Genomic DNA, 27113 nt, shown 5'->3' on the forward strand with positions numbered 1-27113 from the left:
ATGCATTTTATGCATATATCATACAATGACTTGGATGACAAGAAAAAAAATTATGTCTCAAAGCTGCCGTGAATGTTCATTTTGCGGTCGCATTTGTCTTGGAGAAATTAGACAATTTCATTCCCTCTCCCCAGGGTTGCTGATTTTTTTTTAATAAAATAAAAAAAAAAGTAAAACATCAAGATTTTGTTAATTTAAATTGGATTTTCTTTTTATTTAAATACATTTATTATATATATTTTTTTGTAATTCTAAGAACTGCTGTACCCCATGATAAAGCCAAGAGAGACCAGTGGATGTCAGGTATTTACAAAAAAGTCAAAACATGTTTTTACATGTAAAAATTTCAAAGAAAAAAATTGGGTAAAATCATGGAGGAAAACATGAATTCTGCATCCTGAAGATGAATTTTTAGCAATAGATAATATGACATCATAGAGGTATTTAATTGTATCCAATTGAAAAAAAAAATCATCTGATTTAAATTGCAATCAAGCAACCCTGCCTCCCCCTCTCTCCAATATTTTCAAAATAAAAATATAGGTAAATATTTGGTTTTGTTGGAAGTATTGTGTGATTAACACTTTAAATTAGTAAAAATATTTGAATATAATTTGAATAAGAAAGTTTTGAATGTTTCGAGCACCTCTTATTTTGACTAAGTTTGGATGGAAAAAAAGAGAGGGGGCTCAGTGGCATAGCCAGCACTTTTTCAGAGGGTGGGTAAAGAGGGGGCAAGAGGGCCAAGCCAACTTTGACGAAAATGAAAAAGGGCTAAAATCTTACATATCAGGGCAGCTAGCATCCCTCAGGGGGTCAAGAGGGGACAAGACTTCTCAAAAGACTTCTCACATACTTCAGTTATCATTTGAAGCTGCCCCTGGCTATGCCACTGAGGGGGCTGCATTCCGCATTGGATTTTTAGATCTTACCAAGCTTTGAGACATTTCCGTGCCCAAGTAGCCCAAAGTAACCCTTGTAAGATGCTCAACTAAAATGAACATAATCCAAAATAAAATTATTCTACAAATTTATGTATCCATAGTTTCTTCATCAAAGCTACAAACTACTAAATTATTTGGATTCTTTTAACTATTTTAGTTATCATTTGGTAACCCAAAATCTTATTTTCCAACAATAATTGAAAATGGAAAATAAGTTACCATATTCACCCCAGTTAGTGCTCCAATGCGCTTAAAAGGGTTCTGAGAGATTTCACAAATATACCAAATGAGAGAACAAATGAGAAGACATTTTTTTGGCCTTATGAAACAGCCTATATAAAGAGATGTCAAGTCAAACAAAAAATGTGTATTTTCGTGGTAAATGCTTGAAATGCGAAAAGCACAAATATAAATGTAGCACAAAATTTTCCTTTTTATAGACAATCCTTGGATAACCCAACCCATTCCACCAAAGAAAATTTCCATTGTTCCAAAAAAATGCAGAATGGGGGTATTCCAGTTGAAATCCATACACCCCTATGGAAGACATGGCCTTAATCTTCCACACAGGGAGTGTGAATTTCAAATGGGATTACCTGAATGGGGACTCCATTTGAAATCTACACCCCCTGTGTGAGAGATTAAGGTCATGTCTTCCATAGGGGGTGTATGGATTTCAAGTGGAATAGTCCATTCCGATTTTTACAAAGTGCCGAATAACAGTTTGTTACAAACCGCCCCTATCTAACCCATGAAGTATTTTGACGATTCACAGAACGTAAACATAAAAAAAAACAGCTTTTCGCTGTTAAAAAAATTTGTAACATCGCCAGTTCTTGACAGAATAAAATGATACAGATGGTTTATACTTACACAAGATAATAAAATTATCCTGTATCTTATATATTGATTCTAATCCGCTATATGCCTTGATCACAACTATTCGCTAACATACTGCACATTAGTAACCATTGGTTACTGGTTCAAGCCTGGGCTCATACACCTGTTCCGAATTATGATATGCCATAGGCTTTGTGTTGTGATCATTTTGATCAGTGGTTTCATAACAAAACGTGATCCAGTTGACCTAGTAACGATCATATTCTAACATGCACTACACCATCGAATAGTGTATGTCTGTTTCTCAGTTCTTTTGTACAATTCCCAAGTTTTTAAAAAACACTGTTTTTCTACTGCAATAAAACCACACCGCACAACCAACAGAATGCTTGTTCATCCTTAGGACAAAATTCTTCCTCAACAAGAAGTAGAGACGATCTATGAAATCCCCTTATCCTTTTAGAGGTATGGCGGACACAATGGGATGGCGGTGCACAAAGTGGGTAAAATCTTTTGAATTTGGCGGGTTTTACCTATACTGAATACTGCCCTCCTATTGTGTACGCCATGCCTTGAAAAGACTAATGGGGACTGTGCTGGTGCCTATATTGGAGAAACCAGCCATCAAAATAACAGCAAAAAGAGGTGAAGAAATTTGAACTAAGCCATATATGTGTGCTAGCCGTAAATCATCGATCACAGACATTCCGCTACCACTGATCATGTTGCCTCTACACCATCACTTGGGAGGACTCAAAAGTTATTGACAGAGAAGCTGACGAGACCTCTAGGTGGCTGAAAGAAGCCATCTGGATAAGTTGAAAAAGAATAGACAATCTAAACAAGGATGAGAGGAGCATATTCACTCAATAATATCGTGGACCAACTCATCACACCCTCTATGGTGGTTCCTGTTCCCTATAAACATATGATGGTTTGCCAGTCTGATGAAACCCAAATTTTTGTTTGAAACGGCATTAAAACTGTGAGTTTAAAATCTTCATTTTTCTGGAAATTGTACAAAAAAGAACTACCATTCCAAATTAACTTGTTCCAAGATATTCTCCCGGTCGGGTTGTTCCATCCAGTGCACTAACCCACTTCTCACGACTCTCAAAGGGGACACCCTCGCAAAATCCCTATTGGTTTGTACAGAGCCTTTCAGTTCCAGTCAATTTTCTATGCATAGAAAACACCAATTTGCTTTTCCTTCAGTAATTATCGGTATTCCCTTGTTTCACCAAGAGGTATTTTATGATGTGTTTTGTGATTTCCCCCACTAAGTACAATGGTAATGTGTCCCCTTCGTTCCGAGGGCGCAAGATGGAACAGCCGAATCTTGGCAAAAACCCCCAACCAATGGGATGCAGCGATATATCGCAAGTGATGTCATGCCGAACGACCGACCGAATGTGTGACACGTTCTGGTCCACAAAGGCCAAAGGAGGCATTTTTTAAAATTGAGTTATTGGAATTACAAACATTAGGTTATCATATACTGAAAATACCACAAAGGTCTAGCATACTTGGTTTTAAAGTTATGAAGTTTTGTGATATATATTTTCTTATGTATTTTATTGTTTTTTTACTCCATATTTTTGCCTTTATCTCAATATCAAATTTGCTGCCTTTGGCCTCTATGGACCAGATCATGTCACATAATATCATGTGTCACGTAACTTTGAATATTCATCACATCATTGATGCTGATTTTCAATAACAGACTGATCAGCATTGTCATAAATCATGTCACCTGGGAGTTGGCATTGAATTGTTTTTGATGAGACTGTAGTCGGCAAGAGCTTTCATCAATCCTCAAACTCTTCATCATCGATGTCCAATTCATCCATGTCTTGAAACAATGATTCATCTACTTGGACTTTGTCACCTGTGGAATCAGATGGGGTAGAGATAAAAAGAGATGGCATTGATAATAATCATTTCATACAGATATCAAATGAATAAGTGATAATTCAGCACAAAGTGCATTGTTATTGTAGCAGGGGTGTGAAATGGCTTTCAAAAAAAAAGCGGAAAATTTACCAACCAGTGGGTTTCGAAAAAAATCGGAAAATTTACCTACCAAACTACAGTACAAATTCGATGCTATTCGCATGGCGTATTTCAAAAGCAAAAAATTGAAGATTATAAGCTTCCATTTCATGGCCTAAATGTGAGTGTCGCTCGACAAAATTACATTTTATGGTAGCCATGATGTATCTTCTCTTAATTCCATATGCTTTTTATGAAATCCAATGTGAAACTTCCGATGGATGGTTTGGATTGTAAATCACTTACAAACAATCACATAATTTCGTATTTCCCCACAGCGACCACGGCGCCATTTTTAACATCATCCGATGGGCGCAGTTCCAGAACACAATGAGTATGAGCGAGGAATCAAAGAATATCGCGATGATGTTATGACCTGCGTTTCAATGACCCGGATTCATGACCTTTCAAACATCGTTAATCTTATTTCCAGTCGTTTTATTGCAACACGTAATGCTATCAGAAGTGCACAGACACTATTTTGATTTTTGATGTTTTAAAAAAGCTGAAATTGAAATCGGTCGGAAAAATGAAAAAAGCGGATTTCCGCTTTTTAGCGGAGATTTCACACCCCTGTTGTAGGTAAAATTCTTCAAAATAACCGCAACAATTTTCGCCAGAGGTAATTACTATTCACATGATACCACAATTCGACCAATTAACAATAGCTAACTACTCAAACTGGCCTTAAAGGGGCACTTCGTGATCCACAGCCTCATCCCCCACTTTTCTCAAAAAAAGTTGAGATTTTTATATCACTGGAAACCTCTGGCTACATAATGTTTATGTACAAAATATTTCTTGCAGATTAATTCGTTTAGCAAAGATATCGTGAAATTTGAATTTCGTTCTGGTGCACCAGAACGAAATTACAACGTATTGTCTATGGAGCAGTGTAATACACATAATCATGCATAACTTCATAAGCGCAATATCGGAATCAACTGAAATTTTGGGAATATGCTTTTTCGTGGATATGTACTGAAAAATGTCATAAAAAGAGGATACTAGGATCACGAAATACTCCTTTAAGCAGGCTGGAGTGATACAAAGTTATCAACACAACACATCGATTATACGCAGAACCTCAATTTTATAAATCTAAGTGTGTCTGGAGCATGGTGAAACAATCCGAAAGTACTCTATTTTGCACTCCATGAGCGAGGCGCAAATATGATGGCAGTCTGGATATCTTGGAGATCAGTACCAGTTACTGTAGGGGCTACCCTCGTTAACCCCATGAGAACTACCTGCCGATTGGCCAAAAAGAAGTTTTCATTATCAGTTGGACCAATCAAAAACATTGTTAGAATAATTTCACCACACAAACAAATTGGGGTGAAAGCTCCAATCTGATTGGTGATTAAAGTGAAGATATCATGTAATTGACCAATCAGAGGCAATGTTAGATCGGCAGGTTGTAACTACTGAAAAGTACTGTCACCCAGTTGTCATGTACCTGCCACGTGACCAGGGTTTCAAGCATTTTGCTGAAGGGGTATTTTCAAATTTTTTGGTCTTTTCAATTGTGAATTTTTCCTCTGAAGGGGTCAAAACATTGCCCAAGGGGAATTTATTATTTTGGAAGACATTTCTAACAATGTATGTGTTGTTGGAGTACCCAATCGTACCTGCACACCCCTGGGATGGGGGGCACTCCCACTTTGGAGGTGATGTGCGTATAGGGTCGTTATAACCCCCTTTTCAGCATCGTTGTTACCCAAAACAAATCGCACAACCAAGTTAGGGGGCCCGCCCATGCAATTACCCACTGATCAAATTATAACAAATGTACACTTTCTTTTTATGAGGTGACTTACTTTCTTCAAGCAGAGCTATATCCGATGTAAATAAGTCTTCATTCTTTTCAAATAGCTCCCGTCCTGTAGGAATGAAATACAAACAAAAAATAAGTTTCCAATGATACAGTTCTTTCAAGGACACCCTGTATATCATCAACCTGTGTCAGTCAGTCGCTCATTTATTTTTTTTGGCTCGATGTGTTACCAGTTAAAAGTACATTAGAATTGTGTAAAAATCAGAATTTAAAACAAATGTGGGTATCCTCCTCACCAAATGTTACAATACATGAGCACTACTGGCCAAATTATTGTAAGAAACATTTTCATTGGCTACAAAGAAGACTATATCATGTATTTAGCCAATCAAAGATATGGTAAGAATTATCAATAGGGCTGAAGGGGATTGAGCTTAAAATTGCTGAGAGATCTAAAAGCTCTACTTTGATTGGTTACTCAGATGATTATATCAAGTAATTAACCAATCAGGTGCTCCGTATCTTACCTGTTAATTTCTTAGACTGGTCACTTGCTTTTGTACTATTTATCAATCTTCTTTCAGCATCAAATTTGTCTTTCCATTCTAAAAAGGAGTCTAAAGTTACTGGAGTGCCTTTTAATATATTATCCTGAAGAGAGAAAAACAAACAAAAACCGCAGTTACAGACTATGCTTATAGTTCAACCAATCATTTGCATATCAACAGATTTATTATTTTGCTAATTAGTAATTAATTTACTTTTTCTTCGTCATCAGCATTCGAAGCAATCATCATCAATAATGTATATTGCTGATAGCGAGTAATAGGCAAAAATGATGCATGCTGGGAATGAAAAGGGCTCAAATTCACCGTCACTGGTGATGAATTCAATAGCTTTTTAGCCTTTTTCATTCCCAGCATGCATCACGTTTGCCTAACAATTGCTATCAGCAATATACCTTATGAATATTCTAAAAAAGTATTTTGTGGTATTTTGAATATTTAAATTGTCGTCTGCAATCACTATTGGAGTACCGTATTCGACCTAATTAGCGCCCTCCCCTAATAAGCTAATAATGATATAATACAAATTTTATGACAAATTATTCAAATTTGATATTTTTCAAATTTTTGATATTTGACAGTTCTCGAAGTAAACTTTATAAATCTTTATGATATGTACTTAAAGTGTATGTAAGCTGGGATGAAAAGCCGATGATCAATTGAACATTTTGACCTTTCATATTGAGGATATGGATTTTTTTATTTGGGGGAGGGGGAAATCAATACGAAAGGTCAAATTTTTCATTTGCTTGTCGGCATTTCATCCCAGTTACATACACTTAAAGTATACATGTATGTCATTAGATTTATAAAGTTTACTTTGAGGGCTGTTAAATATAGTATTATATCGTAAATTAAAAAAAAAATCAAAATTATTTGATATCAGAAGGACATTCTTTGTATTCAGAATGCAATTTGATATGTCTGAAGTGCTCTTATGTCCCACAAAAAAATACTGTGCAAACGTTGCTACCAGAGCACTTAAAATAAAGGCAGAAATATGGAGTAAAAAAAACCCAATAAAATACATAAGAAAATAGGCATCACAAAACTTCAGAACTTTAGAACCAAACTATGTATTTGGTGTTTTCATAATATGATAGCCTAGTGTTTGTATAAGGTAATAATTATAGTAAATTAATTTTCAAAAATGCCTCCTTTGACCTCGATGGACCAGATCATGTCACATATTATGATTTCTTACCGCTTCCTCTTGTTTTTTCCTCTTTTCTTCTTCAATCAGTTCCCTTTCTTTAGCTAGTTCTTTCTTCCTTTCATCCACTCTCTCATTGAGGTGTTCTTGAAGGGCAGAAACTAAGGCAAATACCATGGCCATTCCTAAATTTTCTTCAATCTGAAAAAAAAATGTAAAAAAATCTTCAATCTGCATCAATATAGTATATTCAGTTTCCTCTTGTAACGAGCAATCGTTCCCCATTTTGTTTATTTGCTCGTGCACAGGATGCGTAGCCCCATTACAAACTTTACTTATATTATGCTGGGGAATGATTAAGCATCAGTAATGATCTCCTGTACTTGTATACACGAATCCGACTTGACACATTCCGACACCTCACCGAGGCCATAGCTGGGGGCCTTCCATCCATTTTACGTGATGCCAGTATCACAGGCCTGCAGCAGTTACCGCTCCCATGACGCGGTGCAAGTGCTACGCGCTCCGATGCGCTCATGAAAGTGGGAGTCTTGGATCGCAATCCAAATGAACTAAGCTAGTTTGGATCGGATGGCCCCCAGCTATGGCCGACTTAATTCTGATCATCACTTGGCTCGTCAGATTCGTCTATACTTGCAGAATATTTGTTTGTATGTATTGTATGCCTACCTTAGTACCCAGTTTTAACCACCGTTTATCAGTGGGAGCTGTGAGGCTGTCCATTTAGAGATCTAAAGGTTGTGAGTTCGAATCCCATGCCAGCATATTTCCTTGCTTGTTTTTGTGTTAATTTATTATCTTGTTTAATTGCAACACTTTGGGTAGGTAATTTGTTCTTTCTTTCTTATATGTGAATACTTCAATTATCTTCAAAAATTCCGCGCAACTCCCATGCCGGTATCCACTACAATAAAGTATTGGACCTGCCTATCATCGATCACATGGTAGAGGATAGTAAAAACAACAATTCTTATTGTTTAATCTCTGACTGTAATTTAATTTAAAAACATTCTATACCATTTTTCACCCTGGTGTTCACACGCATTATGTTTAAAGATGATACATAGATGCGCTTAAACAGCTGCTTCAACACGTTGACGTCGCTGCCACATCAGGGTGAAAATTGGTATAGTATGCAACTTGGTTCTTTATCCCTGTTGTTTATTGATATAGTAAGAGTGGGTAAGCATTGCCAACTTGATCTTGTGCGCTAGTGTGTATTGTTTCAATATTTCATTGTTCCAATGTGCGATGCGCAAGCCTCCTACTTTTTAATTAAATTACCAAATTGACTTGAGTCACTGATGTACCCAAATCACACGACCAGATTCCTATTGCTGCCGACCCCAGAGGTACACTGCTACCCAGCTACTTTGTGGCTACTAGAGTACCAATGCAGTACCAATCCAGTACCAGTGTACAAGTAAGCAATGTACATATGATTCCTATGTGTGTAGTAGTACCCCCAGAGGTACTCTAGAGTATCAATGAAGTAGTTGAGCAGCAGTGTAAAGCTGGGGCAACAGTAATAAGTCTGTTTGAAGTATGTCAGGCACAAAAGGAGAGGGCGTACCAGCAACTGTCTTTTGGAATTTGTGGGAGAGCATTAAACAGCTCTTCTGGAACCTTCAAGGAGAGCTGTTTAGAGCATTTACAATAGAATGTAAAGAGAGAATGGTCAACTAAAGGAGAGCTTAAAATCACTCTCCTATATCAGATTTAAGGAGAGCAGTACAGGGTGGGCCATTAAAAAGTTCACACTTTTTCGATGGCTTATTTCTCAGTAATGAAAACACATATTGAAATAAGTTGAACATATTTGTAAACCTCTATGTCTGGACTGTCATTGCTGAAAAGGGCATTAACATCCATGGTCTAATTACAAAATGGCGACCATTTAAAGCAGAGAAGTCAAAACCACTTTGCACACACGTAAGACTATAGACAATGATCATGCATATTAAGTTTTTAGGCTTAAGCAAGTTTTAAAAAAGTTTGATGACTTTATATGCATTTACTTGAGTGTCATTGCCGGGGTCATCGGACTCATGCGTGTATGAGTTGTTTACTGTTTGAAAATCATTCACCTGTGAAATTGACACAAAAGGCTGATTGGACATGCTCATTTACATAACAAATACACTAGTTTTGGAGGGAACTTCAAATTTAAAATGCCTTTATGCATGCGTTCTTGTCATTCATGTTAGAGATACCCGTGTAAGTACTTTGAGGTGATTCTTGCTGTTCAAAATGCGGCAGTTTACAAAGGAGGAACAAATTTTCATCGGGGAGGAAATTTCAAGAACCGGAAAGGTGCGCTCTGTCCTGAATGCATGGCCGAACCAGTTTCCGAATACCAGACTTCCTAGTCGCCGACACATCTATAATATTAAACAAAAGTTTCACTTACATGGAACTGTTCTCAATCGGAACAAATCTAACAGTGGGAGACCACGAACAGGAAGATCAGCCAATCACATTGCCGATGTTAGAAGGATTTGCAAGCTAACCCAAGATTGAGTACTCGACGGCACAATTGTCCCCATATTCCAAGGACAACGTTCAGACGAATCATCACTCATGATATCGAATGGCACCTTACAAGATCCTTAAGCGTCATGGACTGCAACCAGGAGATCCAAATCGGCGACTTCAGTTTTGTAACTGGTTAGTTAATAGAGCACGTCGCTTTCTTGATACCGCTGTTGTTTGTTGACGAGGCAAACTTTCAAATGGACGGGTCTGTCTCTTCTCAAAACGTACGGATGTATGCACCGAAAGGCAATCCTCCGAGAGACTTTGCTTTTAACGTTCCACATGACAAACGCAAAAGTTAGTGTTCTCGCAGCCGTCACAGGAAACAACCGGTTGATAGGACCGATATTCGTTGACCAGAACATAAATGGAAACGTTTACCTCGACATAATCAATGATCAACTAGAGCCTCAACTGGTCCAAATATTTGGACAGCAAGTTTAACAGGGCCATCCGCAGGGCGTGGTTCTTTCAAGACGGAGCGCCAGCCCAACGTCTTATCGCTGTTAGAGACAGATTGCAGGAGTTGTTTCCGCATCGTGTTGTCGGCCTTGGACATCATGTGGAGTGGCCTCCGAGGAGTCCTGATCTGACACCTTTGGACTTCTGGCTTTGGGGTGATGTCAAGGCGTCTGTGTATGCCGAAGGTCCGCCAAGGAATTTATGGGAGCTGAGGAGACGATTACAGATGCGTTCACAAGGATCCGACGCACCAGGGTTACTTCAAGAGCAGTTCACCATATGTACGATCGTGCGATGATTTGTATTCGCGAGCAAGGAGGCCACGTTGAAGGACGATAAGAGCACTTTAAAGATAGAAGCATTTTCACTGTGGCATGCATAAATACGTGACTTTATGGAACCATGATAAGCAGTAATGAAGAACAGAACTATTTTTATCAGAGTCAAATATGATTTTACTTGTATTCTTACTTTTCTAGTGCAATATTTTTAATTTCATGACAATTTGAGACAAATAACTTCGTTTCCATTGAAGCACTGCTACGGTTTACATGTGTCTATATGAAGAAATAATTTCAAGAGAAGGAGAGACATTCCTGACACCTATTTATAAATTTATCTTGTTATATCTCTATATAAGATTTATGTTATAGTGCAATAACCATCATGAAGACTCGGGTATAAAATTATGCATATTATCTAGAATGCGACTGCAAACAAACGTTAACTGCACAGATTATTTAAAGCTACTGTTACATATTCTGTTCAACTGGAAGGCTACATATTCTGTTTGAAAAATAAATATTTATTTAAATATGGTTAATTTACAAGAGAATTATTGACAGAACTTTCATGCGTACTGTTATTTTTCTTCCTTTGTTCCTAATCCATTGTGGTGTGAACCAGCGACCACCATATATCGCGTGATCATCCGCTCCATTTGACTTACGTGTGTGCAAAGTGGTTTTTGACCCCTTGCTTCAAATGGCCGCCATTTTGTAATTAGACCATGGATGTTAATGCCCTTTTCAGCAATGACAGTCCAGACATAGAGGTTTACAAATATGTTCAACTTATTTCAATATGTGTTTGCACTTTTGAGAAATAAGCCATCAAAAAATTGTGAACTTTTTAATGGCCCACCCTGTAGAGAGCAATTGTTCCCGCTCTCCTCAAAAGGCAGTCCCTGGCGTACTTTGAATTGGGTAATCTTTGTATGCCCTTTCAGCTGACAAAAGATTACCCAAATCAAAGTACGCCCTCTGCTTTTGTGCCCGCCATACTTCAAAAAGGCTCATGGGTATCTGGTAGTACAAGTTAATCATTCACCACGTTTGAAGCGAGCGATCGCTCTCGCTCGCCACCGCTCGCCCAAACTCAATTTCTAGCGAGCGATTTTCCACTTGCCAATGACAATAAATATCGCTCGCTGCCCAAAATTGAATCCAATATCAATTTACATGCAAGTTTCAGCACTTCAGTGTATCCTGTATCCGATCTACCGTAATAAGTTAGCTTTCAACCCTGGATGCAAAAGAAAGGTTGTAAAGCTTTGTGAACAGTGGGTAATATTGTTTCATATTAGTATATATGAATGATTTTTCAGACCTAGCGAGTGATTCGATTAAAATGTAGAGAGTGATTCGACCCCTCTCCTAGCATCATGCTAGCGAGTGATTGACCACTCGCCTTTAAAATCTAGACGGCAAGGCCTGCACTTATTTGAGTTTTGCGGAAAAATGTCTCAATTGATATTATAAAACACTATACATTGTACAGACAACAAACGAATTAAGGTACCAGTCAGTTTCAACCCTGTATCAGGTTGTATATCCTAACAAAGGCTGAAAAAGCAACAAATACCGTATTTCCTAGAATAGTCCTCCCCACTCGGGCGTTTCATTTTCCAAAAAATAAAGGTCATTTTTAGAATGATAATTCACATCAAAATCATTATAAGCTTAAAACTTGTGCTTAAATGACAAACTATGAACTTAGGAACAATGACTTCCGGTTCACTTTCGGGTTTACGACAAGATTTTCGCCAACTACCGACACCATGTGTGCACCTTGGTAAGCTTATTACACAAGGTAGCATGGAAATATCAGCATTTTTTTAAACATATCTTGGTTGAAAAAAGTGATGGGGGCGTTTATTTGAAGGGGGTGACTATTCGAGGAAATACGGTAGTTACATCTTTTGTCTTGGATTTAAGACCTTATTTGTTGAAATTAGTCAAGAAATAAAGACACAGTGATCCAAATCCCAAGGAAGATGCAAATTCAAAAGTTGCAGATTGTTTCATTGAATGCCTTATTGTATTGTATTGTATTTGGGAATTCCCGCCTATTTTCAGGCGCACCACTGAGAAAGCAGTGTACTTTTTAACATCTTTCTACTAAGTATATCACCATTTCACAACATTACATTTTCACAACTAATCTACTACAATCACTGTATGCACAACTACTACTGCCCTGGGACCTATTGATATGTGCATAAAGTGTTCTACAACAAGAAAACTAGTGATGTGCTTTCCCTTGATTAGAGCATCAAAATGCAACTTTTGATTTTGTTCCTTCCTTGGGTTTTCGATCACTGTTTCACTAATTCTCAACTGATTTCAACAAATGAGGTCTTAATTTAGTTAGAGCTAAATGGTACAGGTACTGGTTTTTTGATACATTTGTCTTTCTTTAGGATTATATACATGGGTGAAAACAACTGGTACGTTAAGGTGGTACTGCACTCTTTGAAAATTTATGACTAATTTTGCATTTTTCTCAAAAAATAACTACATGTACACACTGGTTACGAAAGTTATGTATATTATAGGGGCAAGGAATCCAATTACTTCACTGAAATTTCAGAGATTCAAGACAAGTGGTTCATTATATACATGTATGTTAAGAAATGAGGTACATTCTAGCGGTACCTCTTTTCTTATCATAAATAACGTAGAGCTTGTTTTGAGTCACTGAAATTCCAGTGTAGTAACTGGATTCCTTGCCCCTATAATTAATATACATAACTTTTGTTACCAGTGTGTTATTATTTTTAGAGAAAAATGCAAAAAACTTCACAAATTTATCAAGGGGTGTAGTACCCCCTAGTTAAATCTGTTGCTGTCTATATTTGAATACATACTTGTTCTTGGAGTAATTGCATAATGGGCTCTATTTCATCATCTTGCACGTTAACAGTGTCTGTCACCTCGTAAACAGGTGCTTCATCTGGGTAGGTGTCTGTGTATGTGAACTGTAGAGTAACATGTAATGTATCTAAAATGGGAAGAAATAATAAGTATGAAATGAGAGGTTAGTCATATCTGTACTAGAATGATCTTCCAAGATCTGGTACATTTGCAAATTTATGTTATCTGCTGCCTTGTTGCCTTGTATATAGATGAGTTGACCTCAATGTTTATCAGCAAAGGCAAGGGACTGGTATATTGATATGCTTGAGTGAACCCCATGCAACCACTACACTGTTCAACAGCCTTATTGTGATGTGGCGGGAGTTTTAAAAACACAAGCCCTGAACAAAATATGATGCGCTCACATACTGCCAGGCATTGACGTCAGAAGTCAACTCATCCCTCCCTATAGATGAGTTCTGTCCACCAACTTAGGGCATAGACCCTATCGAATCTGTCCACCAATCTGTCCTGCCATTTCAATTCTCGCTATTCACAATAAGGGCGCCGCCAGCGGTTTTGCGATGCAATCGTGATGTATCATGGGAAAAGGTCGACATCCAAGTCCGCGCAACACGAACATTACCATGCTACTACATAGGAACACGTGACAATACTTTTTTAGTCTGTCAAAATAAAGGTGTTACACGCGAATCGATACTCAATAATACTTAATAATCTGAGTTGACATCAGAAGTCAACTCATCGATAGGGAGGGACATCATCTGGATATATGTCTCTGTGTATGTGAACTGTAGAGTAGCAAGTAATGCATATGAGTAGCTATAATGGGAAGTCAGAAATAACAAGTGGAAATTGAAAAGTGAGTCATTCTGTACTAGAATTTTTATTCCACGACCTGGTACATTTATAAAATCATGTTGTTTGCCATCTTTTTGTCTTGTATACAGGGACATCATCATAGGTATCAATGTATGTGAACTGAAGTGAAACAAGTAACGTAACTGTACATAGTGAGTGCACAATGAAAACCAATATGTAACAAAGGGAATCCTGAGGGAGTCCATTCCCTACAGGAGTGACTTTTTCATTCTCTACTTCAAACTCACCTTGTTCATCTTCGTCTCCTGTGGATTCTGAAGACACTGTGATTTCAAACTGAGCCACTCTGCAATTCCAGGGATGGGATATGGGGGTAGGGAGGAAAGGGAGATGTGTCCATTCCTTACAGGAGCAGGAGGGACTTTTTCCTTCTCTACTTCAAACTCACCTTGTTCATCTTCTTCTCCTGTGGATTCTGAAGACACTGTGATTTCAAACTGAGTCACTCTCCAATTGCAGGGATGGGATATGGGGGTGGGGAGGAAAGGGAGATGTGTCCATTCCTTACAGGAGCAGGAGGGACTTTTTCATTCTCTACTTCAAACTCACCTTGTTCATCTTCTTCTCCTGTGGATTCTGAAGACACTGTGATTTCAAACTGAGACACTCTCCAATTCCAGGGATGGGATATGGGGGTGGGGAGGAAAGGGAGATGTGTCCATTCCTTACAGGAGCGGGAGTGACTTTTTCATTCTCTACTTCAAACTCACCTTGTTCATCTTCTTCTCCTGTGGATTCTGAAGACACTGTGATTTCAAACTGAGACACTCTCCAATTCCAGGGATGGGATATGGGGGTGGGGAGGAAAGGGAGATGTGTCCATTCCTTACAGGAGCGGGAATGACTTTTTCATTCTCTACTTCAAACTCACCTTGTTCATCTTCTTCTCCTGTGGATTCTGAAGACACTGTGACTTCAAACTGAGACACTCTCCAATTCCAGGGATGGGATATGGGGGTGGGGAGGAAAGGGAGATGTGTCCATTCCTTACAGGAGTGGGAATGACTTTTTCATTCTCTACTTCAAACTCACCTTGTTCATCTTCTTCTCCTGTGGATTCTGAAGACACTGTGATTTCAAACTGTGACACTCTCCAATTCCAGGGATGGGATATGGGGGTGGGGAGGAAAGGGAGATGTGTCCATTCCTTACAGGAGTGGGAATGACTTTTTCATTCTCTACTTCAAACTCACCTTGTTCATCTTCTTCTCCTGTGGATTCTGAAGACACTGTGATTTCAAACTGTGACACTCTCCAATTCCAGGGATGGGATATGGGGGTGGGGAGGAAAGGGAGATGTGTCTATTCCTTACAGGAGTGGGAGTGACTTTTTCATTCTCTACTTCAAACTCACCTTGTTCATCTTCTTCTCCTGTGGATTCTGAAGACACTGTGATTTCAAACTGAGACACTATCCAATTCCAGGGATGGGATATGGGGGTGGGGAGGAAAGGGAGATGTGTCCATTCCTTACAGGAGTGGGAATGACTTTTTCATTCTCTACTTCAAACTCACCTTGTTCATCTTCTTCTCCTGTGGATTCTGAAGACACTGTGATTTCAAACTGTGACACTCTCCAATTCCAGGGATGGGATATGGGGTGGGGAGGAAAGGAGATGTGTCCATTCCTTACAGGAGCAGGAGTGACTTTTTCATTCTCTACTTCAAACTCACCTTGTTCATCTTCTTCTCCTGTGGATTCTGAAGACACTGTGATTTCAAACTGTGACACTCTCCAATTCCAGGGATGGGATATGGGGGTGGGGAGGAAATGGAGATGTGTCCATTCCTTACAGGAGCAGGAATGACTTTTTCATTCTCTACTTCAAACTCACCTTGTTCATCTTCGTCTCCTGTGGATTCTGAAGACACTGTGATTTCAAACTGAGACACTCTCCAATTCCAGGGATGGGATATGGGGGTGGGGAGGAAAGGGAGATGTGTCCATTCCTTACAGGAGCGGGAGTGACTTTTTCATTCTCTACTTCAAACTCACCTTGTTCATCTTCTTCTCCTGTGGATTCTGAAGACACTGTGATTTCAAACTGAGACACTCTGCAATTTAAGGGATGGGATATGGGGTGGGGAGGAAAGGGAGATGTGTCCATTCCTTACAGGAGCAGGAATGACTTTTTCATTCTCTACTTCAAACTCACCTTGTTCATCTTCTTCTCCTGTGGATTCTGAAGACACTGTGATTTCAAACTGAGACACTCTCCAATTCTAGGGATGGGATATGGGGTGGGGAGGAAAGGGAGATGTGTCTATTCCTTACAGGAGTGGGAGTGACTTTTTCATTCTCTACTTCAAACTCACCTTGTTCATCTTCTTCTCCTGTGGATTCTGAAGACACTGTGATTTCAAACTGAGACACTATCCAATTCCAGGGATGGGATATGGGGTGGGGAGGAAAGGAGATGTGTCCATTCCTTACAGGAGTGGGAGTGACTTTTTCATTCTCTACTTCAAACTCACCTTGTTCATCTCCGTCTCCTGTGGATTCTGAAGACACTGTGATTTCAAACTGAGACACTCTCCAATTCTAGGGATGGGATATGGGGGTGGGGAGGAAAGGGAGATGTGTCCATTCCTTACAGGAGCAGGAGTGACTTTTTCATTCTCTACTTCAAACTCACCTTGTTCATCTCCGTCTCCTGTGGATTCTGAAGACACTGTGATTTCAAACTGAGACACTCTCCAATTCTAGGGATGGGATATGGGGGTGGGGAGGAAAGGGAGATGTGTCCATTCCTTACAGGAGCAGGAGTGACTTTTTCATTCTCTACTTCAAACTCACCTTGTTCATCTTCTTCTCCTGTGGATTCTGAAGACACTGTGATTTCAAACTGAGACACTCTCCAATTCTAGGGATGGGATATGGGGGTGGGGAGGAAAGGGAGATGTGTCCATTCCTTACAGGAGTGGGAATGATTTTTTCCTTCTCTACTTCAAACTCACCTTGTTCATCTTCGTCTCCTGTGGATTCTGAAGACACTGTGATTTCAAACTGAGACACTCTCCAATTCTAGGGATGGGATATGGGGGTGGGGAGGAAAGGGAGATGTGTCCATTCCTTACAGGAGTGGGAATGATTTTTTCCTTCTCTACTTCAAACTCACCTTGTTCATCTTCGTCTCCTGTGGATTCTGAAGACACTGTGATTTCAAACTGAGACACTCTCCAATTCCAGGGATGGGATATGGGGTGGGGTGGAAAGGAGATGTGTCCATTCCTTACAGGAGCGGGAGTGACTTTTTCCTTCTCTACTTCAAACTCACCGTGTTCATCTTCGTCTCCTGTGGATTCTGAAGACAATGTGATTTCAAACTGAGACACTCTCCAATTCCAGGGATGGGATATGGGGGTGGGGTGGAAAGGGAGATGTGTCCATTCCTTACAGGAGCGGGAGTGACTTTTTCCTTCTCTACTTCAAACTCACCTTGTTCATCTTCGTCTCCTGTGGATTCTGAAGACACTGTGATTTCAAACTGAGACACTCTCCAATTCCAGGGATGGGATATGGGGTGGGGAGGAAAGGAGATGTGTCCATTCCTTACAGGAGCGGGAGTGACTTTTTCATTCTCTACTTCAAACTCACCTTGTTCATCTTCTTCTCCTGTGGATTCTGAAGACACTGTGATTTCAAACTGAGACACTCTCCAATTCCAGGGATGGGATATGGGGGTGGGGAGGAAAGGGAGATGTGTCCATTCCTTACAGGAGCGGGAGTGACTTTTTCATTCTCTACTTCAAACTCACCTTGTTCATCTTCTTCTCCTGTGGATTCTGAAGACACTGTGATTTCAAACTGAGACACTCTCCAATTCCAGGGATGGGATATGGGGTGGGGAGGAAAGGAGATGTGTCCATTCCTTACAGGAGCGGGAGTGACTTTTTCCTTCTCTACTTCAAACTCACCTTGTTCATCTTCTTCTCCTGTGGATTCTGAAGACACTGTGATTTCAAACTTGTGATACGGATTTGTTGACAGTACTGAGAGAGAAAAAGAAGAGTAAACAAAATATTTGTATTAGTTCCGGTTTCCCGCCTGACTGACTGACTAAAATAATGTAGACCTGACTGAAAATAGTTTTAGCATAGATCTGTAACGTGTAAAAACTTGCTGTAGGACCAGGAGAATTGTTCCAATGTGAAATGTTTGATTATAAGGCTATATAATAATAAATAAAAAAATAATATTGTTATGTTTCCAGTAAAAACGTGCAGACCATACAAATTTTATCAACTTTTTGGGGGAAAAAATTACATTTAAACAACCAATTTGTTTACAGTTTAAATGTCTATCCTTTACGTACTAACATGTTAATACCAGAAAAATATTCTGGCAGCTTTCATTTTCCCGCGAACTATGATTTATTTTCCTAAATAATGACTCTCTTTTTTTCAGCATGTTACAGGACACAAAACATTATTTTTATTAAGCCTACTTTTGGGTTCAAAATGCAAAATCAATATTATTCATAAGGTTACAAATTACCATTCACCAGGCAGGACTGCCTTTATAAGGAGAGCGATATTGCTCTTCTTAAATCTGATATAGGAGAGTGATTTTTAACTCTCCTTAGTTGACCATTTTCTCCTTACATTCTATTGTAAATGCTCTAAACAGCTCTTTCTTGAAGGCTCCAGAAGAGCTATAAATAAATGCTCTCCTGCAAATTCCAAAATAGAGTCCCTGCATTCACCCATCATCATTTGTGATTCTGCACACCCTGGCTGAAACAGATTACCCACAATACATTCTTAAAAGTACTAATCATGCTAATGGCAGCTATAATTAAAGACAAAGATAAAGACAATTTATCGCGTCTGACGTCACCTGTCAATCAAACTCGAGCACGGTTTGTTTACAAAGTGTCGTGATGATGACTTGCTGAACGCGGATTTATAACCGGCCGCCGTATTGTTAATTTTGCACCTTTCGACATGCAAACCATCTCAAAAGTTAGGTCTTTATAGTAGGAAACTTTCTTTGGTGAATGCACCATGTCCACAATGCCTAGAAAAGCTGCTTTTTGTCTTGTTTAAATACGAAATTTTTCGCCCTTTGCTGCTATTCCTTTTCTCCCATCAGCACCAGATAGATCGGCCTTCCTTTTACGCGCTGATTAACCTGTGTAAACCAATCAAGGATCGTAATTGACAGTGACATCAGACGCGATAAATTGCATTTATCTCTGTCTTTAATTATAGCAAGCCAGTTTTACTTGAATCCAGTTTTAACTTGAGGTCACCAAGTGCACTGCTCCGCTGCATGTACAACCATCAATCAATGTACACAAGATTAGCATAGACTCGCATGCCAGTCTCATGTACGCCGTATGTACACAGAGACTGTCTTGTGCCATTTTGTGTGTCAATGGGATTTACACACTTAACGTTTTGCGCAGCTCAAAAATTTCAACAAATTTCTTTGCAATTCGGTCAATTTATATGAAATTGGTACTCGCATATCTGATCTCCAAATCATAGTTATCTAATTCGATGCATTCAAGTAAATTAAACTTAGAATTTCTGGTACTTAAAAGATAATTTCCAAGCCAGCGACTCCCCTATGTCCGACAAGCGTGGTCGGTAATGAAACAGTACAAATCACGAGATGACCCACCTCATTTACAGCCGGTTTCTGTCGTCAATGTATTTTCGCGATACAGCCATGTTGCACTCTGGGGTCGAGAGTAATCAATTGCTTTGGCTCACAGCGATAACAACAAGTAAACAAAATGGCTGGGAAAACTGAGAAAATCGTGTCCTTAAAAAGTGTTTCATCGTGACAATCAAAAACCTCAAAAAACTTTTTTTGACCGCGACATGAATGAACTACCCCCATTCACGCTGTACAAAGTTAGAAATAAAGGCGCCATTTAGCATGCCAGGCACCACTAAGCATGCAAAGTGCATAGCATCGGAATGTTGGTGATCCCCGTTATCATTTTTTCCTGTGTGAGGCAGCATTGCGCTGCTCATTAAATATTCATGAACCCGACACGTCACATACACATGGTCTCATTCGGCAACGGTTTGCTATCTCTAAGGACCGTTACCTCTAAGGTTCGCTATCCCTAAGGTTCGTTATCACTAATTACGAAAAAGGTCCACTATACCTAAGGTTCGATATCACTAATTTTTAATAAGGTTCCGTATTTCTAAGGTTCGATATCACTAATTTTAAATAAGGTTCGCTATCTCTAATTTTAAATAAGGTCCGCTATCACTAATTTATTGAAGGTTCGCTATCTCTAAGGTTCGCTATCACTAATTTAAAATAAGGTCCGCTATAGATCTCTAATTTTAACAATCCGGGTATCCCTAAGGTTCGCTATCTCTAATTTTAAATAAGGTCCGCTATCTCTAAGGTTCGCTATCTCTAAGGTTCGCTATCACTAATTTCAAATAAGGTTCGCTATCTCTAATTTTAAATAAGGTTCGCTATCTCTAATTTTAAATAAGGTTCGCTATCTCTCATTTAAGTAAGGTTCGCTATAGCTGTCCTTATTTAAAATTAGAGATAGCGGGCCTTATTTGAAATTAGAGATAGCGGACCTTGTTTAAAATTAGAGATAGTGGACCTTATTTAAGATTAGTGATAACGAACCTTAGGTATAGCAAACCTTAATCAAAATTAGTGATAGCGAACCTTAGAGATAGCGAACCTTAATTAAATAGGGATAGCGAACCTTAAACAAAATTAGTGATATCGAACCTTAGGTATAGCGGACCTTTATTGCAGTGATAGCGAACCTTAGAGATAGCGAACCTTCAATAAATTAGTGATAGCGGACCTTTTTCAAAATTAGTGATAGCGAACCTTATTTTAAATTAGTGATAGTGAACCTTATTTAAAATTAGTGATATCGAACCTTAGAACATGCGAACCTTATTCCAAATTAGCGATATCGAACCTTAGAAGTAGCGGACCTTTTTTTAGGTGTAGCGAACCCTTTTCTCTATTAGAGATAGCGGGATTCGGATCTCCATAGACTTTACACGTTAGTGATAGCGAACCTTAGAGATAGCTAACCTTAGAGATAGCGGTCCTTAGAGATAGCGGGATGTTACCTCTCATTCGTTCGATCAGAGTCGTCAGAATTGACCCGACGTGGTTTTATCATAGAGGAAAGAGATAAACAGAGAAAGTACCACCAGTCAAAGTCCCTGTGTATTGTATGCTACCAGTTCTCGCATATTCATGAGGGCCGATTGTTCGATTGTGCCGTGTCAAACAATCACGACAGCGCTGCGTGCCTTCGAGTATACGCAATAGAGCGTTGCGAGCTTTCGCGATTACGTGATAGACCATAAAAATACGCGGTAATTGCGTAGCAGTCTCACCTGTCGCATTTCATGGAACAATCGGCCCTCATTATCGGATGAGGCGGAGACTTTGACTGGTGGTACGCGCTCTGTAGTCCACTGTGGGTTTTATGAATGTATTTATGACCTTACAGGGGTCAGACATATGCATAATTCATGTGTTTGAGACATTCAGGATGGCTGCTTTGCCCTGCCGAAAACAGAATGAAAATCTGTGGTTCCGTTCGGAAAATATCGCCGTTTGTAATTGGACTTTTTTTCTGGCGTCAAACGAACAAAAATTTCGATGACTGAAGATACTCAAATTTCATTTATAATCTGTAATTTTGGTTAATTTTTTGTTGGACATGGTATATTTTTTCTGACATTATCTTATTTCAAGTGGTCATGATGGATTTTACTTAGGAGGTTCCAGTTTTTCAATGGAGACCGACAATATGCAATATTTTCAGGTTAATGTTACATTTTCAAGTTTGGTGCTGTGATATTGCTAGATTAAACATGTATTTATAAAATAAGATAAATATTTTATAAAAAAAAAGTTGGTGGGAAATAATACAGGCGCTATAGTAGCAGCATGTCCGTCCATGACGAAAAACACGTTTGAAAGTTTTTTAACTATTTGCTAACAAAGGGTAGAAAAATAAAAACATGCTGAAGTATCGGGTGAAGTATCAATCTTATTCATGCCCTTTCCCATGCAGGAATGATATTTAACAAAGGTGCCATTAATTAAGATAAATCTTCAATTAAAAATTTGTCACGGACTGACAAAATAAGTGTCACGGACGGACATTTTGATTTCAGGGGGATGACCAATCTCTTGATGCTCAATCTTTGCAAAGCAACAAACATTAATGGGTTGAATATATATAAAGCAAAGGATACCTTCAGTTCACTTTCATTGTTACTTTATTCACTACTGAAAATGGTACTTGGTATCAGGAAAATTGGTCCCCAGCCATTTTGGGACAATTTCAGGGGTGTCTATTTTAAAGATGTACGATCTCTAAAATCTCTGTGCCTTGCATTTTTCTCAAAAATTATAGCGCATTGGTGACAGGTAAGATATGTATATTATAGGGGCAAGGACTACAACTACTGCACGCCTTGAGCTAACTGTTCTTTTAAATTTCTATGTAAATATGTATTGTGTTTGGGCCCCACATGCCCAGTTTAGCTGACTAGCAAATGTGTTAACTAAGGTTTGCCTCTCATACCTATACTCTGATCAGCTCTTCATAATAGGCGGGGACTCATAACATCATGGATTAATACAGAATGGCGTACACACAGCTAGGGCTAGGCGCAGCACTAGACGTAGCACTAACAAAACTGCTCCATTGACACTGTACATAATTTCGGTCGGCAGTCTGGGCATGCGCAGATTGAAATTTGTATAGCTAATGAGCTTCGCCCACATGCACAATGGCGCACACCATACGTTTTACCATTGAATTATCATCCACAACAACCATTTGATCCATGCATATCGATCGTGCTTAATCACTTCCTGGTAGTGCTTGTTGCTGAATTCGGCACCAAAAGTAAAATATGACTCTCAACTTTACGCTAAAAACATACCCGATTGCTGAAAAAACCTCCTTATATGATAGGAAGCAATCAAAAATAGACAGTTTAATGTACTGAAATTTTGCAATCCCGAGTTCCGAGCTGCAAAACTGACTCGAAACAGTGATGAAAAAATTGCTGTAACTTTGGTAACATTTGTCCAAATTCGCCGGGGTAAAAAGTATCTTGATCAAAACATATAGTGCTGGGCTCACATGTACAAGATAAGACGACACCGGAAGGGTATCGTCCTTGGTTTGCAACATGGGAAGTTAATGTTTGCCAATCGGGATATCGATTGATTCGCCCAGCGCTCAGATTTTCCCAATGACGCATGACGTCATAATGAGCGGCGCTGTTTATTACGACTTGCCTTATTTGGATAACAAGCTACCGTATTTGGATACGATAGATAATTTATGTCCGTTGAAATTCCCTACACAGTTTTGTATGTGCGTAGTGAGGAACACCCCACCTTCGCTTCCTTTATCATATGTGTGTATCGTGCTACGGTGGGGAATGGTTACGTACATTTCCCCGATAGCGAGTGCCGTCCACACAATTTCAATGGGTGCGATAACAAAACTCGCGCGCAGTGCGCTGTGTCATGTTGGCTCCCGAATCTCTTAGCATGCTGTGCGGATAAACTTGTTCGAAAATTTCTAACTTTCGTATGAACAACCGATAGCTTGTGATACGAAAGTTAGAACGTGGAAGTAAATTTATACGTGCTCATGTAACGTACCTTGTTTGGCACATGTACACGGTTGCCATCCAGGGCCCAATGTCATGCATATGAATAAAAACTTCTTCCTCAAGTTAATTATTGTCTCAAAAATATGAGGATATTGTTATTGACATATTAGTAGGGATTACCAATGAACCATCAACTTGATTAGAACACTCCCATAGACATGCAGGGAGCTCAACTGTGCACTGATTGCACAGACATTTCTAAATTGAGCTCATTCTTTTATTTTTCATAATTTTTCTGTAAAAATTGGAGATGTTAATGCCAATTATGTTTTGTAACTATCCTGCAAATTACAGCATCATAACTTATTTGGTTTTTCTGTAAGTGTGAGTCAAAATTGGTCCATCGCCACAGTGCGCTTAATTGCCAGTGGCCCAGTGCAGCACTGCTCAGAATGGCACAAAATATTCAGATGAAAAGATCAGGTGAACACCTTGACCTACTGAGCTGTAATTTGGCAGAGTTGTTGTTATTACCTCTATCATACCCTCTGTAAAAAGGAAAAAAAACGGACAAGTAGATCTCGAGTTAAAAATTAAATCACCAGCTTCCCTTTGGAATTTCCAAACACCTTTCGAATCATGTTAAATAGACACCTTTCTGAACATAAATGTGAAGTTTCATGCTCATTTGTTGTATTATTCACCTGATCTCAACCCTAAACATTTTCTTATATTTATACCATCTGCACTGACTTGCTGCTATACACGCACAGGAGCTGTACTTTTAAAATACGCGCCTAATCAATAATGAGTCTTTCACTCCATTGTTTTGGGAAGTACTGTGCTCCCAGTAGCATATGGAGTGACCAGGCCCTGGAGTGTGATGGTTTTGTAGCACATGACAGTATTCATTCAAGCCTATCAAGGTCTGTTATTAGCCACTTCCTGAATGGCTGGGCATTATCAGCTATCAAAGAGATACCTTATGCTGCTGCCAATCACAATAGAGGTTAAACATTTTGTTAAAACCCCAGAAGTGATATCAGGACAAAGCTGTGCATGTTGGTACTTGATTGTTTGGATTCCTATGTTGAAAATCCCTTGTAGTACATTAGTATTTTTCTTATGTGTAGTGTATATTGTTGTGGAAAAAAAGTTCACCTGGACTTTTGATTTTGTGCCACTTTGGCCATTATGGATGATTTTTGGCAAATGTTTTCTAAAAGCATGATTTCAGTGCCTCGGTTTGAAGAAATACTTAATGCTATTGACTAGTAAAGTGCCATTTCATAAGAAACCCTTTGATACTTTCACAATATGCTTGTTTCATGTTTCCATATATATTAAAATAAAGAAATATAAAAGGTAAATATATGCTTATACCAATTTTGCTCACATTGCTATATTTAGACTTTGTCAATTTATTTACGTTCCAATGACCGGTCAGAATGGGAAACTTTGAAAATTCATAATTCGAAAAGTTTTTGACCGATTTTGACCATTTAACCACCAAAATACTTCTGTTGATGAGTTCTTTCCAGAAAACAATCTTTTGTAGCAAAAGGGGCAACATGAAATTATGATGGTCATCCCTAATATTAGTGACACATGTGCTATATTCCTTCATCAATTCACCATGACGTTACTCACGAAAAACATCATTTTGTGTCGATTTTTCTCGAGTGATCGCCAGACATCACACAGTCCCCATGTAAATAGGTGATCAACACATGTAGTGCTGGGCTCACATGTTCAAGAACCGGAAGGGTATCACCATCAGTTTGCAATGACAAGTCAACCTTTGCAAATCGGGAGATGGATTGATTTGCCCAGCACTGGATTTTCTCAAATCTTTAATCACCGACGCAGTTGGCAGTTGTCAAAACAACTATGATCAAGGAAGGTTGCAGAATTAAACGGACTCATTATATGGTCGGAATTTGTACTTCAGCGCCTGTGTTTCCGGTTAAAAGTAAGCATACACTTCAGCTAAGATACGTAAATGTTAGCCAAGCTAAATTGAAGCCAAATGGGACAATCTAAAAAATTGTTTTGATGCGTTTTAAAACTGAAGATGCTACGATGACTGACCGTGTTATACCAGCAATCTCTATCTTCTATTCACACAGTAACCATCGTGTCGTCGTGGATAGTAGATAGATTTCTCGATCAAGGATAAACTTACTGGGGACCATCATGGACGGTCTTCCGCTACGTGTTTCAGGACTGCTTATTGTCCAACTTATAGTGAAGAGTAGTATTCCGTTAAAAAAATGTCAGTATGATAACAGTCAATGTCTGTGCTGACGAAACTAAGACTAGTTGGACGGGGACAACTAACTAGACGCGAACTGCGCTTTGCGTGAATGATGCATAAATTGTGAATCAGGGGTAGCATTAACCCCCGATTGGGGGTGAATGACCCCCTAAATTTAAAAAATATTAATTTTTCACCCTCCATATATTGGGAATGTGCAAGCTCGGGGGTGAACTCTGACCCTCTACTTTTGGACCTTACTCCTACCCCTGACTACACTGCCAAATATTTTTTACCCCCGAGATTTAATTTTCACCCCATGTATTTGGATTTTCTGCAAGCTCGGGAGTGAAAAACACGGGAAAACAACCCCCGACTTTCAGGCCTTAATGCTACCCCTGTTGTGAATTTACGCGTACATAAGTTGGAACTTTATTGACTCGCGCAGTAACAAAAACCGAATAATTCCCGCCTATTAAGAGCTGATCAGTATAGTAGATGTTTAATAGTATATAGTCTAAGTACTAGTATCAGTTTGCTATTGCTACATTCTACAACACATGAACATCAACATGTAGATCATTACATTAAAAATATTTGTAAATATGTTTCCATACCTGTGAATTCATCGGGATAAATTGACTCCAGTGCTGACACTTCATTTTCCTGCTCCTCTTTGTAGTCCGTCATTGAACCTCGACTGATAAATAAAGTAAATTTACGTTAGCAAAATGCATGCAATTTCAGCATGTTCTCTTCTTCCCAAGTTGCCCTTTTGACCTTTTTGCTTCAATCTAGAAACAAAAACTTCCCTAATTTTATTGTCGAAAACTTATCTGACTCTTAAGATCCCATTAGTTTCA

At 38.9% G+C, this 27113-nt stretch overlaps 1 protein-coding gene across 2 annotated transcripts; it reads right to left on the minus strand.

Annotated features, from left to right (window-relative positions):
• On the minus strand, positions 1-27036 carry LOC140141173 (RWD domain-containing protein 1-like). 2 transcript variants are annotated; one of them, XR_011857368.1, is made up of 8 exons: positions 26868-27036; positions 18309-18383; positions 13499-13632; positions 7384-7533; positions 6141-6264; positions 5657-5719; positions 709-3672; positions 1-646 (listed from the first exon to the last, which is right to left on the minus strand). XR_011857368.1 is itself a non-coding variant. In XM_072162967.1 (7 exons), the coding sequence occupies exons 1-7, from the start codon at positions 26938-26940 to the stop codon at positions 3593-3595; spliced, it is 699 nt and encodes a 232-aa protein (XP_072019068.1). In that variant the 5' UTR covers positions 26941-27036; the 3' UTR covers positions 1-3592. The 2 variants fall into 2 exon arrangements, 1 of the variants encoding a protein (XP_072019068.1); XM_072162967.1 differs by having other exon boundaries at positions 1-3672.
• Positions 27037-27113: the final 77 nt, after the last annotated feature.

Source organism: Amphiura filiformis, chromosome 19 (genome assembly GCF_039555335.1).
Source record: "Amphiura filiformis chromosome 19, Afil_fr2py, whole genome shotgun sequence".
In the NCBI taxonomy this organism is placed as follows: Eukaryota; Metazoa; Echinodermata; class Ophiuroidea; order Amphilepidida; family Amphiuridae; genus Amphiura; species Amphiura filiformis.

Excerpts from the sequence above, each read along its gene's own strand:
- LOC140141173 (XM_072162967.1), bottom strand. The coding sequence starts at position 26,940 with ATGACGGACTACAAAGAGGAGCAGGAAAATGAAGTGTCAGCACTGGAG. Across the intron at positions 5,720-6,140 it reads CCAGTCTAAGAAATTAACAG|GACGGGAGCTATTTGAAAAG; the intron begins GTAAGATACGGA and ends TCATTCCTACAG. Across the intron at positions 3,673-5,656 it reads TATAGCTCTGCTTGAAGAAA|GTGACAAAGTCCAAGTAGAT; the intron begins GTAAGTCACCTC and ends CTGATTCCACAG.